This window comes from Plasmodium brasilianum, chromosome 7 (assembly GCF_023973825.1).
Source record: "Plasmodium brasilianum strain Bolivian I chromosome 7, whole genome shotgun sequence".
NCBI lineage: Eukaryota > Apicomplexa > Aconoidasida > Haemosporida > Plasmodiidae > Plasmodium > Plasmodium brasilianum.
In genome coordinates, this window is record NC_090120.1 from 591,445 (window position 1) to 605,204 (window position 13,760).

Here is a 13,760-nt window from a genome sequence, read left to right on the forward strand (position 1 = left end):
TTAATGTTAAAACGCATTTATTTTAACCACACAATAGCAGTTCATACTATTTATGAAGCGCACAAAAAACAAAAACTTTACCGAATTAGTCCATATCAAATTAATATAAAGTTAAACATAAAAATATATGTGACACAATATATGTAAAGAAACACACCTAAGTAAATGTAGAAAAAAACTGTTTATAGAGGAAAAAACAAATATATAAATTTTCGATGAAGAACAGATTATCAGATAAGTGAAATGTGTTATATATTATGTTGTGAAATTTTTAAGTATTTTAAAAGAGTTTTATTTATTAAAGAATAAAATTAGGAAATCAGAATGTATCAGAGAGACCTGAAGAAATAGATGTTTTGTTTTGCTAGCGTTTTTCTTTTCTTTTCTTTTTTTTTTGTTAATATTGTTTTATCATTAAAAGAATATTTTATTTTATTTAAACCAGATTACCAAGAAAATAAAGTTAAGCAAATTGGTACATAATATATTTTACGATTAGAAGAAGATTAATTGTAAGGAAAAAGGCAACAGTGTCATATTAATAGGGGAAAATGTTTTATAAATTGTGAATATTATATAAATATGTGTGTATATGTATATGTATTTATTTTCTGATAAATGTTTTTGCATAGACTCTACCGTGTTATTAGGGTCATTGTGCAAATGCACGTGTTCATATACATTTTAGTAATTAATGAAAATACTAACAATTTTAAATATTAAAAAAAAAATAAAAAAACACAAATAAATCTTAAGTAAAACTCCCACGTAGGATTTAGCTAATTATATTAAAAAATTTTAAAACACGAAACATTTTTCGAATGATTAATATATCTATAACATACGCCTTTTTGTACATGTGCGTCCATTTTCAAATAAATAATATATATATATATATATATATATGTAAATATATTTATTAAACAAATGCTACCTCTCTTTGTGCATTTTATATGCCCTATTCATTTATGTATTAGCATTTTCGACATCCACATAGTATGAAAATAAAATCCCCATTTTAGTTTAATTTTTATTTTAACATTTTTTGATACGTTAAAAAAACAAATTAAAATTTCTGAGAAACTCTTTTTTTTTTCCGTTTGCAAAATGCTTATCATTTACTAAACAGAACAAGACAAATATTAAAAATAAGAATTATATATATATATAAACAAAAAGAAACAATAAGAGAAAAAAAAAAAAAAAACATTTGAAATATGAAAAATAAATGAAATGGAACTTATTTCAAAGAAAATCAGTGCTAACGAAACATCAAATAAGAAAAGGAAAAAAAATATTGAAATAACAACAAACTTAAAAAATAACTTAAAAAGTCTGAAATTAAGCGAAAGAAATGATATAAATTATTTCGCACAAAATGTAAAAACAACTGATCAAAAGGATGCTGCAAAAAAAAGTACAACGAAACATACGCTAAAGATAGATAGTGCATTAAGGGCTGAAAATGCACCCCACAACAAAAATTTGAACGTTGATATTTCTAAGTACAAAAAGGTATTCAATAAAGCAAGTGTTGATAGGACTGTCAAAGGGCAACAGAAAGACAAAGAAAAGTTAAAGAAAATAAAAAAAAAAAGAAAAAAAAAAGAAGGAGATGGGGAAATATCAGAGGTATACGAAATAGAAAGGGAAGCAACAAATGTACAATCACAACAGGTATATAAAATCAATAATAATGAGTCGATGTTGAGTTCAACGAACGTTGAGGAAAAAGAAGATATTGAGAAGCACCATGAGGAATTAGAAAAACTCGTTAACATTGGTAAGGAACTGAAGAAGGACACGAATCAAATAATTTCAGAACTAAAAAATATTCTTAATATTGTAGAAAATCCAAAGGAACATAATAAAATAGATGGACTTAAGTCAAAAGAGATAAAAATTTTAGATTCGTGGTATTTTGCAAATAAGCTGAAAATTATACCTTGCTTATTTGAAGACAAACCATTAAGTGCAAATCTGTTAAGCTCTTTATATGCTGTTGAACCTTCTTTTAAAAATAAGAAAAATAAAATTATTATATATTTAAAATTTGTGAAAGATAAATATGAAAAGTCATTAAAGAAATGTAGTGAAAATCAAACAGAAGACAAAGGTGAATTTTGCAAAAATAAAATTCTGCATGTATTAGACAATAGTACGGAAAATTTAAAAGAAAAAGAGTATATGAAAAAATTAATTACACTAATTAAAAACGAAAGTAGTTACAAAAATTTAAAACATTATTTCAGTTATCTTTTAACCGTTTTAACTGTTGATACATATGACGTGTTTTTAGAAGAAGATGGACTTGTATGCATTAAAGATATTTTACAGAGCATTGCAAAAAAAAAACTAATAAAAAAATGTATTGCTCTGTTAAGGCAAATTTTAAATATATTGCAAAAATTAAATATTACTCTTGATCATTTAAAAAATACTTTAATAGGTATCCCTATCAATTTTATTTCTAGAAACAAAATAGACAAAAAAAATAAGTTAGACTATGTAACGGATAATGAACAAATAAGAAATATTGCAAAGGAATTAATAGACAAATGGAAACTAGTACGTGATAAAGCATTAAGTGAAAAAAATGTAGATAGTGAGAACAAAGAATTAAAGATAAATGTGGGCGAAAATATGACCAATGAGATAGATAATATTGAGCATGAAAATATCCCCCAAAATAATATTTGCAACAATAGCGATAATACGGAAAAAGTTAAAAGCAGCTCTAATGATATGAGTACAAATAACCTGAATAGTGCAGAAGAAATAACTATTGCAAATAAAACAAAAACTATAGATATTGATCTCAGGAACAATATTTGTGACATTGAAACAAACAATATCACAGTCATGAATAAGACGAAATCTTTAAATTTGAAAAATGTTGATAAGGGAACTGAAAATGTTAAGGGGAGTCCAAATACCTTCAAGTTAAATCAGAATTGTACAAAAAATGCTCTTAAAAAGGATAATAAAAAAAAAATGGACAAATCGAATGAAAGTAAAAATATCATGCTCGAAATAATAGATACTCTAAATGAAGAATATGAAAAGAAGAAAAAAAGACATTTAGAATATAAAAAAGCAAAAATTGAAGGAAAGATAAAAAAGTTTAGTGCTTTAAAAAATACTTCAGAAATTAGCAAAAATGATAATTTGTTAACTGATATAGCAAAAATTAAAATGGTACCTGTGAATAGCACATTAAATAAAAGTCTACACATGAATGATTTTCCCAAACAGCATCATCATAATCAACATCATTTAAATAGCAATTTTTCGGAAATTCGAAATTTAATGAAAAATTATAATATAAATGAAGCATTGAAAACAGAAGCGAGTAGTATGACACTGTCAGCATCGCCATATGAGAAAAAGAATGAAAATTATGATATACCTAATACGAATATAAAGAATAGAAATGTTAACGAATTATTAAAAGAATCATATACTAATAACAGTACTCAAAGGAATGAAACCAATTTAAATAGAAATGTGCAGTCTCAAAAAATGACAAAAAATAGAGAACAATTAGTAGATAAACATGTATATTATAATAAATATAATACCCATGATGGTACAAATATTTTGAATAATACATATACGGAAAATGAAATATATATTAATAATAATAATAATTCCACGTCGATGAACTATAATTTAAATCATTTAAAAAAGAAGCGTGTTTTTTCAAAGTATCCATATGCTACTAGTGAAGATGACCTACATGACAACTACTGGAGTGCGCATAACTACAAAATGAAAACAGATGGAATACATTTTTCTGATAATATGGGTAATGAAGTTGCTGAGGAAAATTTTAGTAAATTTTCTAGCAGTGGAAAAAATGGCCTTTCCGAAAAAAATAGCCTTGATAATAATAATTTTCAAAATGCAACAGAACATACCAAGAATGATTTCACATTTAAAGGCACCAATATCAACCAAGGAAAAACAGTTCAATTTTCCAATGATGATCTTAGTATGCATTCCTATGACACAGGTTCATATGATATTAATTCCATGAAGGAAAACAAAAAGTTGAGCGATGATAATTTAATTAAAGACCCCTTTGAATACTACCCCATTAATTGTGATGATAATAACAATAATAAAAATGGTAGAAATAACAGCAACGTTCCCATTAATAATTTCAAGGATCAAAACAATAGTAGCAGTATCCGTAATAGTAGTAGTCGTACTAGCGGAAAAAATACTTCTGTATTAGGTTCACTTGAAAATTCTTTTATGAATTTGTTAAGCTATAACAGTATGCCACAAAATGAAAGAGACGTGAAATATAATAATATACCTAATTTAAATGAAAAAAATAAAAACGATGTTTTAAATTTATTAAATAAAAACTCGTTTAGTGATACAATTATTAGGACATCACAAAATTTAAATGTACCTGATGAAGTTAATTACAATTATTCCAATAAGGAGAAAAATAATGAATACGAAATGTTTAATATAGCTTCAAAATATAATTTACCAAATATTAAGCATATGCTAAATAGTTCATTGGACGAAATTTTTAAAATATATAAAAGTTTTGAAAATATAAAAGTAAATTACAAAATAGCTGTAAAGGATATTTATTACCCTGAAAGGATATATAATGATAGCGAAGTAATAAAAAACGATATAATTGTAAAATTTAATTATGATAAATTACAAGAAAAAAACAACGTTTCTTTTATATATTTAATATATAAGAATATGTTAAATATGAATGAACATATGAACCATGTTTCAAATATGATCAATTCAAATAATACCCCAAATAACGTCCCAAATAACGCTTCTCGGAATGTGAATACCATTACGAATAAGGAGTTTAATATGCTACCTTTACCTGAATTATTTGCACCAGCAAATTTGAACGAACTGAAATTACCTCCTCTACCCATTTTACCAAATTTGCCGCCTTCACAGAATATTATACCTCCGATTATTTTCCCATACAATAACAATACAAATAAATACCATGAACAGTCATTAAATAGTATTCATATTGTAGATAGTACAACTAAGCATGATAAATCACCTTCAAATAATAAACCTTATAATTCACTGGAGGAATTTATAAATATTTTTGATGAAGATATTCAAAAAATTTTGCTCAAAAATACAGACGTAAGTGCAAAAAAAAAAAAAAAAAAAAAAGGGAAACATTAGCAAAGCACTATATTACATAGTTATTTTATTTTATTGCATTTTATCGTATATTATCATATTGTTTCTTATTTTATCGAATCTCATGTAATTTTGTTTAATTTGTTAAATTACGAATTTGTGTTCCTCTATTATGTTTTTTTTGTGTGTATGTATTTTTAGTAGCTTTTTTTTTTTTTTTTTATATTTCTCATATTTTTCTTTTTTTCACCCACTTAACAGTTAGTCCATTTATTGATGAATAAGCCTGATGTTGTTACGAAAATGCTGAAGGGCCCACAGTACATTAACGTACGTTTTCTTTTTTTTTTTTTTTTTTGTATTCCTATATAATTATACATTCATATGAAAATTTGTCCAAGCATGTACTGCATGAATTAACATATCCCATATATATATGTCGCGATTATGTATATGTATACATATATATATATATAATATATACTATATACATACGTTGGTACATAAACATATATATATGTTTCCCCTGTTTATTGCATTTTTAGGAGGCTTTGTGTTCTCTGGAGGAGGAATTAAAAAATTGGAACAAATCGAATTTAACTTGAGAAAAATACAAAACTTCATGAATTTTTTTTTTTTTTTTTTTTGTAAGCTATTTTTTATAGCATTAAATGAGTTTTTTTTTTTTTTTTTTATTGCTTATTTAGGTATACCCTATCAAATATTGTTCTTTTTCCATTTTATTTTTTCACCGTATATTATTATATTTTATTTCACCTTATATTGTTTTGCCTTATTTTATTGCACCTTATTTTGTTTTACCTTATTTAATTCTACCATATATCATTTTGAAGTATTTCATTGCTTTTTTAATGTGGGTTTCAAACGTGCACACAAACTAATTAACATTTTTTTAATATTACTACCATGTTTAATTCGCACCTTTTATAACATGGAGGAAGTATACATAAAAGTAAAAATATCCAAATTTTCTGAGAACATGATCATGTTTGTTTATAAAAGCAAGTTATTATGCACATTCATAAATTTTAACGCATAACATTGTACACCTTTTCATTTTACTTCCTTTTTTAAATGCACTGAGTTTTGCGTATTCACCTTTTAATCCTGATATGTCGCAATAATAAGCTACAGAAATATAACACTATATATATTAAATTATTGTAAAAAATAAAAACAGAAAATTTTAATAAAGTTTTCTTTTTTATGCTAAAATCTTACAGCAGCAATAGTCGTACTGGTTGCTCCAGCAATGTGTTAATGCGAATAAAACGAAATTACGCAAGAATACGCGAAAATTATTTCTTACAACATCTTATGTTGTAGAAAGCTTTTTTCAAAAAGGAAAAAAAAAAAAAGAAATATGCTCAAAAATGGCATTTGTTTGGGAGTAAATGTGTAAAAATGGAAAAAAATAAAAATAACAATGACTCTTTACATATATATAAGGAAAGTGGTACACAATTTCTTCGGATTTTCAATTTTTACCCATTCGGGAGGTCCTTCATTTCCTCGGGTAAAGTACACACACATAAATATATATGTAATATACATATTACATACGTATACATAATATGCAAATATAAAAGTATATATATATATGTCTTCACGTGCGTGGGCGTTTCTCCCTTTTCGCTTCAAAATATACCCCAGCTTAACAAAAATTTCCACCTGAATTAGGTTAATTTTCCTCGTGATGAAATTTCTCCGTATCTTCATCTTTTCCTTTTCCCTCTTCTTTATTCGGATCCATAGGAGAGTAATCTGCATTTTCAATTGAGTTATTAATATCATCAGCGTTAGCAACAGATGGAGGCACTTTTTCTTGATTAGCAAAGTCGATTATATCACTGTTGTTTAAAAAATCAGTATCTTCCATTTTATCAAAGTCTTTATTATTATAGTTGGGGTCATTTATATCGTAAAATTCATTTGTTGTCGATACATTTACATTTTCAGAATCTTTCTGTATTTGTTTTTCATTTTCTTGGCTTCCGTACACTTTATTTTTATTTTGTGTAGTACCAAATGACTTTATCATGTCAAAATTTTGAACGTCCTTTTCCAGATCCTCATTAAACTGATTAAGAAAAATGTCCTCGACCTTTTCATGTCCTATTTCCTTTATTTCTTCCATAATATTTAGATCAATTAATTTTTTTAAGGTATTATAATTTTTTGTACTTCCAATTGTTTTAATTTTATCAAATATGGATTCGCATTTCACTGCTTGTTCATAATCTGGGAAATATTCAGGATTTTCATCAGGTGTTAATAGTAAAATGGGAGAATTAGGGTACATTTTATTTAAATAATTTTTCCATTTTAACAAAATCATTGGTAGTAAAGAAGGTTTATATACTCTTGCGAAAAAAGAAGCATATGCAAAATTATTATTAGTTAATAAAATGTCCACACATTTATTTATTTTATGTAATAAAAAGTAACATATAAAAGCAATATTATATTTCTGATTATTCAAACACATGTTACCTAATTCTTCTATACCTATTTTATCTCCTAATGTGGATAAAATTATTAATAAAGATGAAAATTCACTCGTTTTTTTATAACAATATATAGCCATAGGTATATCATTATATACTAATGCAGTATCACCTAAACCTTGGTATTTATTATGTATAAAAGAATTATTTTCTTTTTTTTCTAATTCTTTTATTATATCTACACATAATTGTAAATTACCTATAGATAAAGATAGTTCGAATTTTTTTTCTAAATCTGTACACATATTTAATGCTTTATCTTTATAACCCATTTTTTCTAAAAATAGACTTAATTTATTATATAAAGATTCAGGGATTTTATTTACTAAATTATCAGATGAAACAAAATCTTTGTTCATAATAGATTTTTGATATTGTAAGTACGTAATTGGTAATAAGAAGCTATAAAAATTGTAGTTTTTGTCATGTAGAAAAATCCGGTCGTATTCATATACATATCCACATATGTACAGATATTTATCAATATATGCATATATGTCAATAAATTTCTTTGTATAAATATATAGTCTTAGATTCGTAGAAACGTATAAAAAGCTATCGTATATCCATATGCCGCTCTCAATCGATTCGTTAATTTCGCTCTCAAGTTCAAAATTGTTTTCTTCGTCTATTCCTACATTTTTTGTGCTTTCTCCATTAATGCCAGGAACAGAACCAGCACCCGTAGCAGATGCTTTATTGTAGCTGCCGTTGCTACCCATCATACTGCCACTCACCATGTTACTATTCTTCATATCACTGTTTCTGATATCCCTTAGTATGTTCCCTTCTGCATTCAAATAACTCAATATATATATAGTGTCTTCAGTAGATAAAGCAACATAAGTCCCTGACTCATTCCAGTATACATTTTTCACATTAACATCAATTTTTCTTACCATACTGTAATCAGTCCAATCATAGAAACAAATAAAATTAGAAGATTTAACTCCTAATAAATATCCACCAAATAACTGTGTAATTGTAAAAGATACTTGAAAAGAATGGGTTGAAGTAAAATCTTTATATATGTTTATTTTATTACCCTCATCTTTAATTGCATAATCACCATTAAAAGCCCAAACAAAGAAATCACTTTTTCCATAAGCTTTATTTCTTAATACTTGAGAAGTATAAATATTAAATTCATGATGACCACTTACACATATAAATCTTCCACTTGGATGAAAAGACACATTGGTAGGATAAAAATCACAATTTCCTAATTCTTTTTTATTAACTTTATATAAATCTCCATCATTATATTCATCAAGACTTACATTTTGTAAATTTATAATATATATATCTGTATTCTTTATATAAAGTATTTTGTTTTTAAACATTGTACATATGGGTTTATCGGATCCTATCTGTATTACTACTAACCCTTCATCATAACCTATACATAAATCATTTTTTGTTTTTTTTGCACTTAATGACCAACACTTATCCATATTATAATTTAATGTACTTTCTAATTTAAACATAGAACTATTCCATATTTTAACATTACAATCTTCTGATGATGAAATTATAATAGGTAAATTACTATAATATATCAAACAAGATACATTCTGTGTATGACCAGTTAATACTTGAATACATTGTTTGGTATGATAATCCCATATACGTATTGTTTTGTCATCACTTCCACTTATTATATAGGATGTTTCTCCACTACTAGAATAATCAATACAATTTACACCTTTTGTATGACCTGTTAAGGTAAAATGTGGTTTCGTAACAACTGGAGTATTATTTTGCACACCCCATATCTTAATAGTTTTATCTAAAGAAGCTGATGCAAATATATATGTATCCTTAGGATTAAATTTACACATCATCACATAATGAATGTGATTCTCAAAAGAACATAATTTTTCAAAATTATTTTCATAGTCATATAATTTTATTGTCATATCATCTGCACTTGTTAATATGTAAGGTAACGTTTGATGTACTTCGATATATCTTATATAATCCGTATGATCTTCAAAAGATTTTACTTTTTCAAAAGTGTTATAATTATAAACTCTTAATGTCATGTCATCACCTGCACATATTATCCACTGTTTTTTCTCAATAAATTTTGCACATCTTAAAGGAAACGCAGTTACTTCCACATTTTTAATTGTATTCTGATTAGCGTAATCAAATATTACTAATTTCCCATTATACAATGCAGCAAGAATCCAGGTTTCCGTTTCATGAATATCAACGCATTTTACTTTACCAATACGCGAGTTTAGTTTTTTTTTTATATCTAAGTTTAGAGGCATATTTTGTATGCACGCATATATATATTATACCCGAATAACACATATATAAATTATACCCGAATAACACATATATAAATTATACCCGAATAACACATATATAAATTATACACGCATAACACATATATATATTATGCACGAATAAAACATATATAAATCATGCACATTTAACACATACACATATATATTTATATATTGTCGTAAAAAATATGCCAAACAAGTGATATACACCAAATACGGTAAATGGATGAAATGAAAAAAAATATGCTGAAGGAGTTGGAAGAATTAAATTAAATTATTCGCAATTCACGAAATGTCGAAATATTAAGTTTTTTTTAAAAACCACGTATAATATGGTATACACATTCGCATGATTCGTACGTTTATGTATATCTTCTGTATTGCAGTAAAGTAATCACACTGATAAAGACAATTCTTCAGAAAAACAAAAAAAATAAAGGCAAAATAAAGCAAAATAGGGCAAAATAAAGCAAAATAGGGCAAAATAAAGCAAAATAGGGCAAAATAAGGCAAAATAGGGCAAAATAAAGTAAAATAGGGCAAAATAAAGTAAAATAAAATAAAAAAATTCTTTTCAAGTTAACAGTATTTTTCTTCTGCTTATAATAAAACCCATTTTCTCTTTTTATAATTATTTGCACTTGAAAAAAAAAAAAAAAAAAGAACATATATATATAGCCTAAAATGAAATAAATTAAAATTGCACAATAATATTGGGGAAATGGTAGCTACAATAACAATAATAGCAATGGTCATGAGATGAAAATTAGAAAATGGCAAAAAAACTAAGGTTACTTTTTACATTCCTTTTTATCAATTGAAAAGTATTCCATCAAAAAATATAAACGAAACTAAAATTTGTGCTTTACAAATGTACAAATTATGAGTGCAAAAGAAAAAAAAAGGAAATAAAAGAGAAATAAAAATAGGAATAAATCCATATATCGATAAAAAGAACCTTGACAAGCATTATATATATATATATATATATATGCTTGTTATGCATAACAGTTTTACTAAATACGTTTAACGCAAGCATGCATGGTATGGGAGTATTCATTTATTTTATACACATGTAAATTAGCAATATTAACTTTTATGCATGAATTAAAAAAAATTAAAATTTTGAAGTTCAAAAAATGAAACAAAAAAAGTGACACAAAATATTGTAATATAGTACGACGAAAATAGTTATTTATTAAACCATTGTACATATGTATATATATATATATATATATATATACACGAAATAGCCAATTATCAGAACATTGCACATTTTACGAAATATTCCTCTACACCTTTCTTATCAAATGAAGAATTAATATTGAAGTTTTTTTTTTTTTTTAATTTGATTTTATCTTAGTTTTTATCATTATTATTTTAAATATATTTAATTATTTATATTATTTATATATTCCTATATGTATTGTTCTCAGCAACATCTTACATTATCATATTTAAGAGGAGTGTACAAATCCTGAAAACATATATTTATTTAAATCGTATTAATACTTATATATATGCGCGCTAATGGTATTTTTCACTACCTCTATATAATTTAATCCGTAATAGGATAAGAATTATTCTTGTTATTTTTTTCATATTTTGTTTAATAATTTTACAGTTTATTTTATATCATATCATTTATCTTCCGTATATATAAACCCCGCATTTTCATAACGCATACTTTAAAAAGGAAAATAAAACCAAGTGTCACCAAACATGACATTAAAATACGATGACGTTAAAATGTGATGACATTAAAATATAATGGCGTTAAAATGTGATGACATTAAAATATAATAGCGTTAAAACATAATACCATCAAAATTTAAGTGTTTTTTAAAACTCATAGAATAATAACAAAATTGTTAATATAATTCTTGTAGAGTTTTTTGTGTGTATACCTAGTACAACTAATTTTAAATGTTATGAAGAATCTTAATTCAAAATTTATGGAAATATTTTAAAGAGATTAATTTCTACGCCCACATTCTTAAGGTTGAAGCTGCATTTATACGTTTGAATACACATATATATATATATATATATATATATTTATATATGTATGTATATATATAAACATTTTCGACTTTATTGAAGAACAAAGAAATAACCCTGATTTAAGGTTATATTGACAACTGCTTAAAGGAACGAAACATTCTGAATTGACTTTATATCAATACAAGTTAATTTTACTTTAAAACAACTTATATGAACAGACGTAATTCATCATTCGAAAAAAAGGAAAAAAATAAAAAAAATTAAAGGTATTTATTATATTTTTATTAACCTTCTTATCAATAAAAAATAGGTTATTAAAAGTTTAGAATTTAAGGTCATGTTAAATATCGTTTTATTTGATTTTTTTTTCTTTTTCATAATGGTATAAATAAAATATGAATTATGGAATTAAATCGTTTTTTAAAGAGTATGGTAGAATATATATTTCCCTATTTCTATTTTGTGCAATTTTAGATTTATATACAACACGAACATAGAAAAAGGGGTGCATAAATTAGACTATATATTCATATATATATACACACGTACACATTTACACATCAATAACTATGTATACCTACATACTCACAAGCGTGTGTATATTTACTTATACAACTACATGATAACAATTTAACAACTACTATTTTGGTTAAATACTGTTGCTGCATTTTTTTCACATTTTTCCTACCATCTCCTTTATTTCAAATATCTGATGTTTTAGCTATTAAATCTAATAACTATTTTTACAACTTTTTCATTAACCAAGGCTTAATACTATTCAAATAATAAAAAAAGGTAATTCATATTTAAAAAAAAAAAAAAAAAAATTGGTTTACAATTTTCTTTTTTTGCGAATAGTAATAATAATATAATGTTACTATATTAACATTTTCCCTTTTTTAATTAAAATTACACATAAAAAAAAAAAAAAATACACTTTTTATTTTATGGGTCCGGGCTTATGCGTTGCACATTATGTATACGATTTGTTGAACCTTTTCTAAAAAATTCTGTTCCATTTGACAGGAATGAAAAAAGATAATTTTAAATATGATTATTAAATATATGACTGTATTTACCTAATATTCAATAAAACTAATTGTAGTAAGAACGAAAAATTCGTTCCATTGATCAATATACATTCCTATGAAATTTTTTTAAATTCGGTAAAAAAAAAAAAAAAAATATACATATATATATATATATAATATCAAATTGGGAAAAACGTTTATGATAATAACAAAAAATATGATTACAATTACAATAATAAAACATAAAATTAATATATATTTTGTGCATATGTACATATATTTCAACACATAAGTATAGGTATAAGAACAAATAAAAAAAATATAAGAAAAAAATATAAAAAAATAACATTTTTTTTGTATTCATTTAATATTCTTTTTCCTAATTCCTTTTTTAATCGTCACAATTTAAACTCAAAGTATTTGCAAATTACAATTTTTGCTTTTTTCCATTTTTTATTTTTATGTTTAGTACTATAGATAATACACAAAGATCTGAAAAACACCAGAAAAAAGAGAGAAAAATGAATACTTTCGCATATATTGTACTTACATGTACATAATGAAAAAAAAAAAAAATAAATAAATTGAAATAAAATAAAATGAATGTATAATATCACAGCTTTGTTTTTATTTTGTTTTTTCTTGATTTATGTTTTGTTTTATTTTTTTTTCGTTTTAGTAAAAAGAATGTACAGTATCCAATAAGCAGTGAGCTAATTAACACACTCTAATGTTCCTTTTTTTTTTTT

The 13,760-nt window shown here is 24.7% G+C and overlaps 2 protein-coding genes across 2 annotated transcripts; one reads left to right on the forward strand and one right to left on the reverse strand.

Annotated features, from left to right (window-relative positions):
• Window positions 1–1,233: 1,233 nt before the first annotated feature.
• On the forward strand, window positions 1,234–5,756 carry MKS88_001847 (uncharacterized protein; the record flags this gene model as incomplete). Its single annotated transcript, XM_067214810.1, has 3 exons — window positions 1,234–5,151; window positions 5,413–5,481; window positions 5,697–5,756. The coding sequence occupies 3 exons, from the start codon at window positions 1,234–1,236 to the stop codon at window positions 5,754–5,756; spliced, it is 4,047 nt and encodes a 1,348-aa protein (XP_067074150.1).
• Window positions 5,757–6,853: 1,097 nt separating this feature from the next.
• Window positions 6,854–9,958, reverse strand: MKS88_001848 (coatomer subunit beta; the record flags this gene model as incomplete). Its single annotated transcript, XM_067214811.1, has 1 exon — window positions 6,854–9,958. One exon carries the CDS (start codon window positions 9,956–9,958, stop codon window positions 6,854–6,856), a length of 3,105 nt encoding a protein of 1,034 aa, XP_067074151.1.
• Window positions 9,959–13,760: the final 3,802 nt, after the last annotated feature.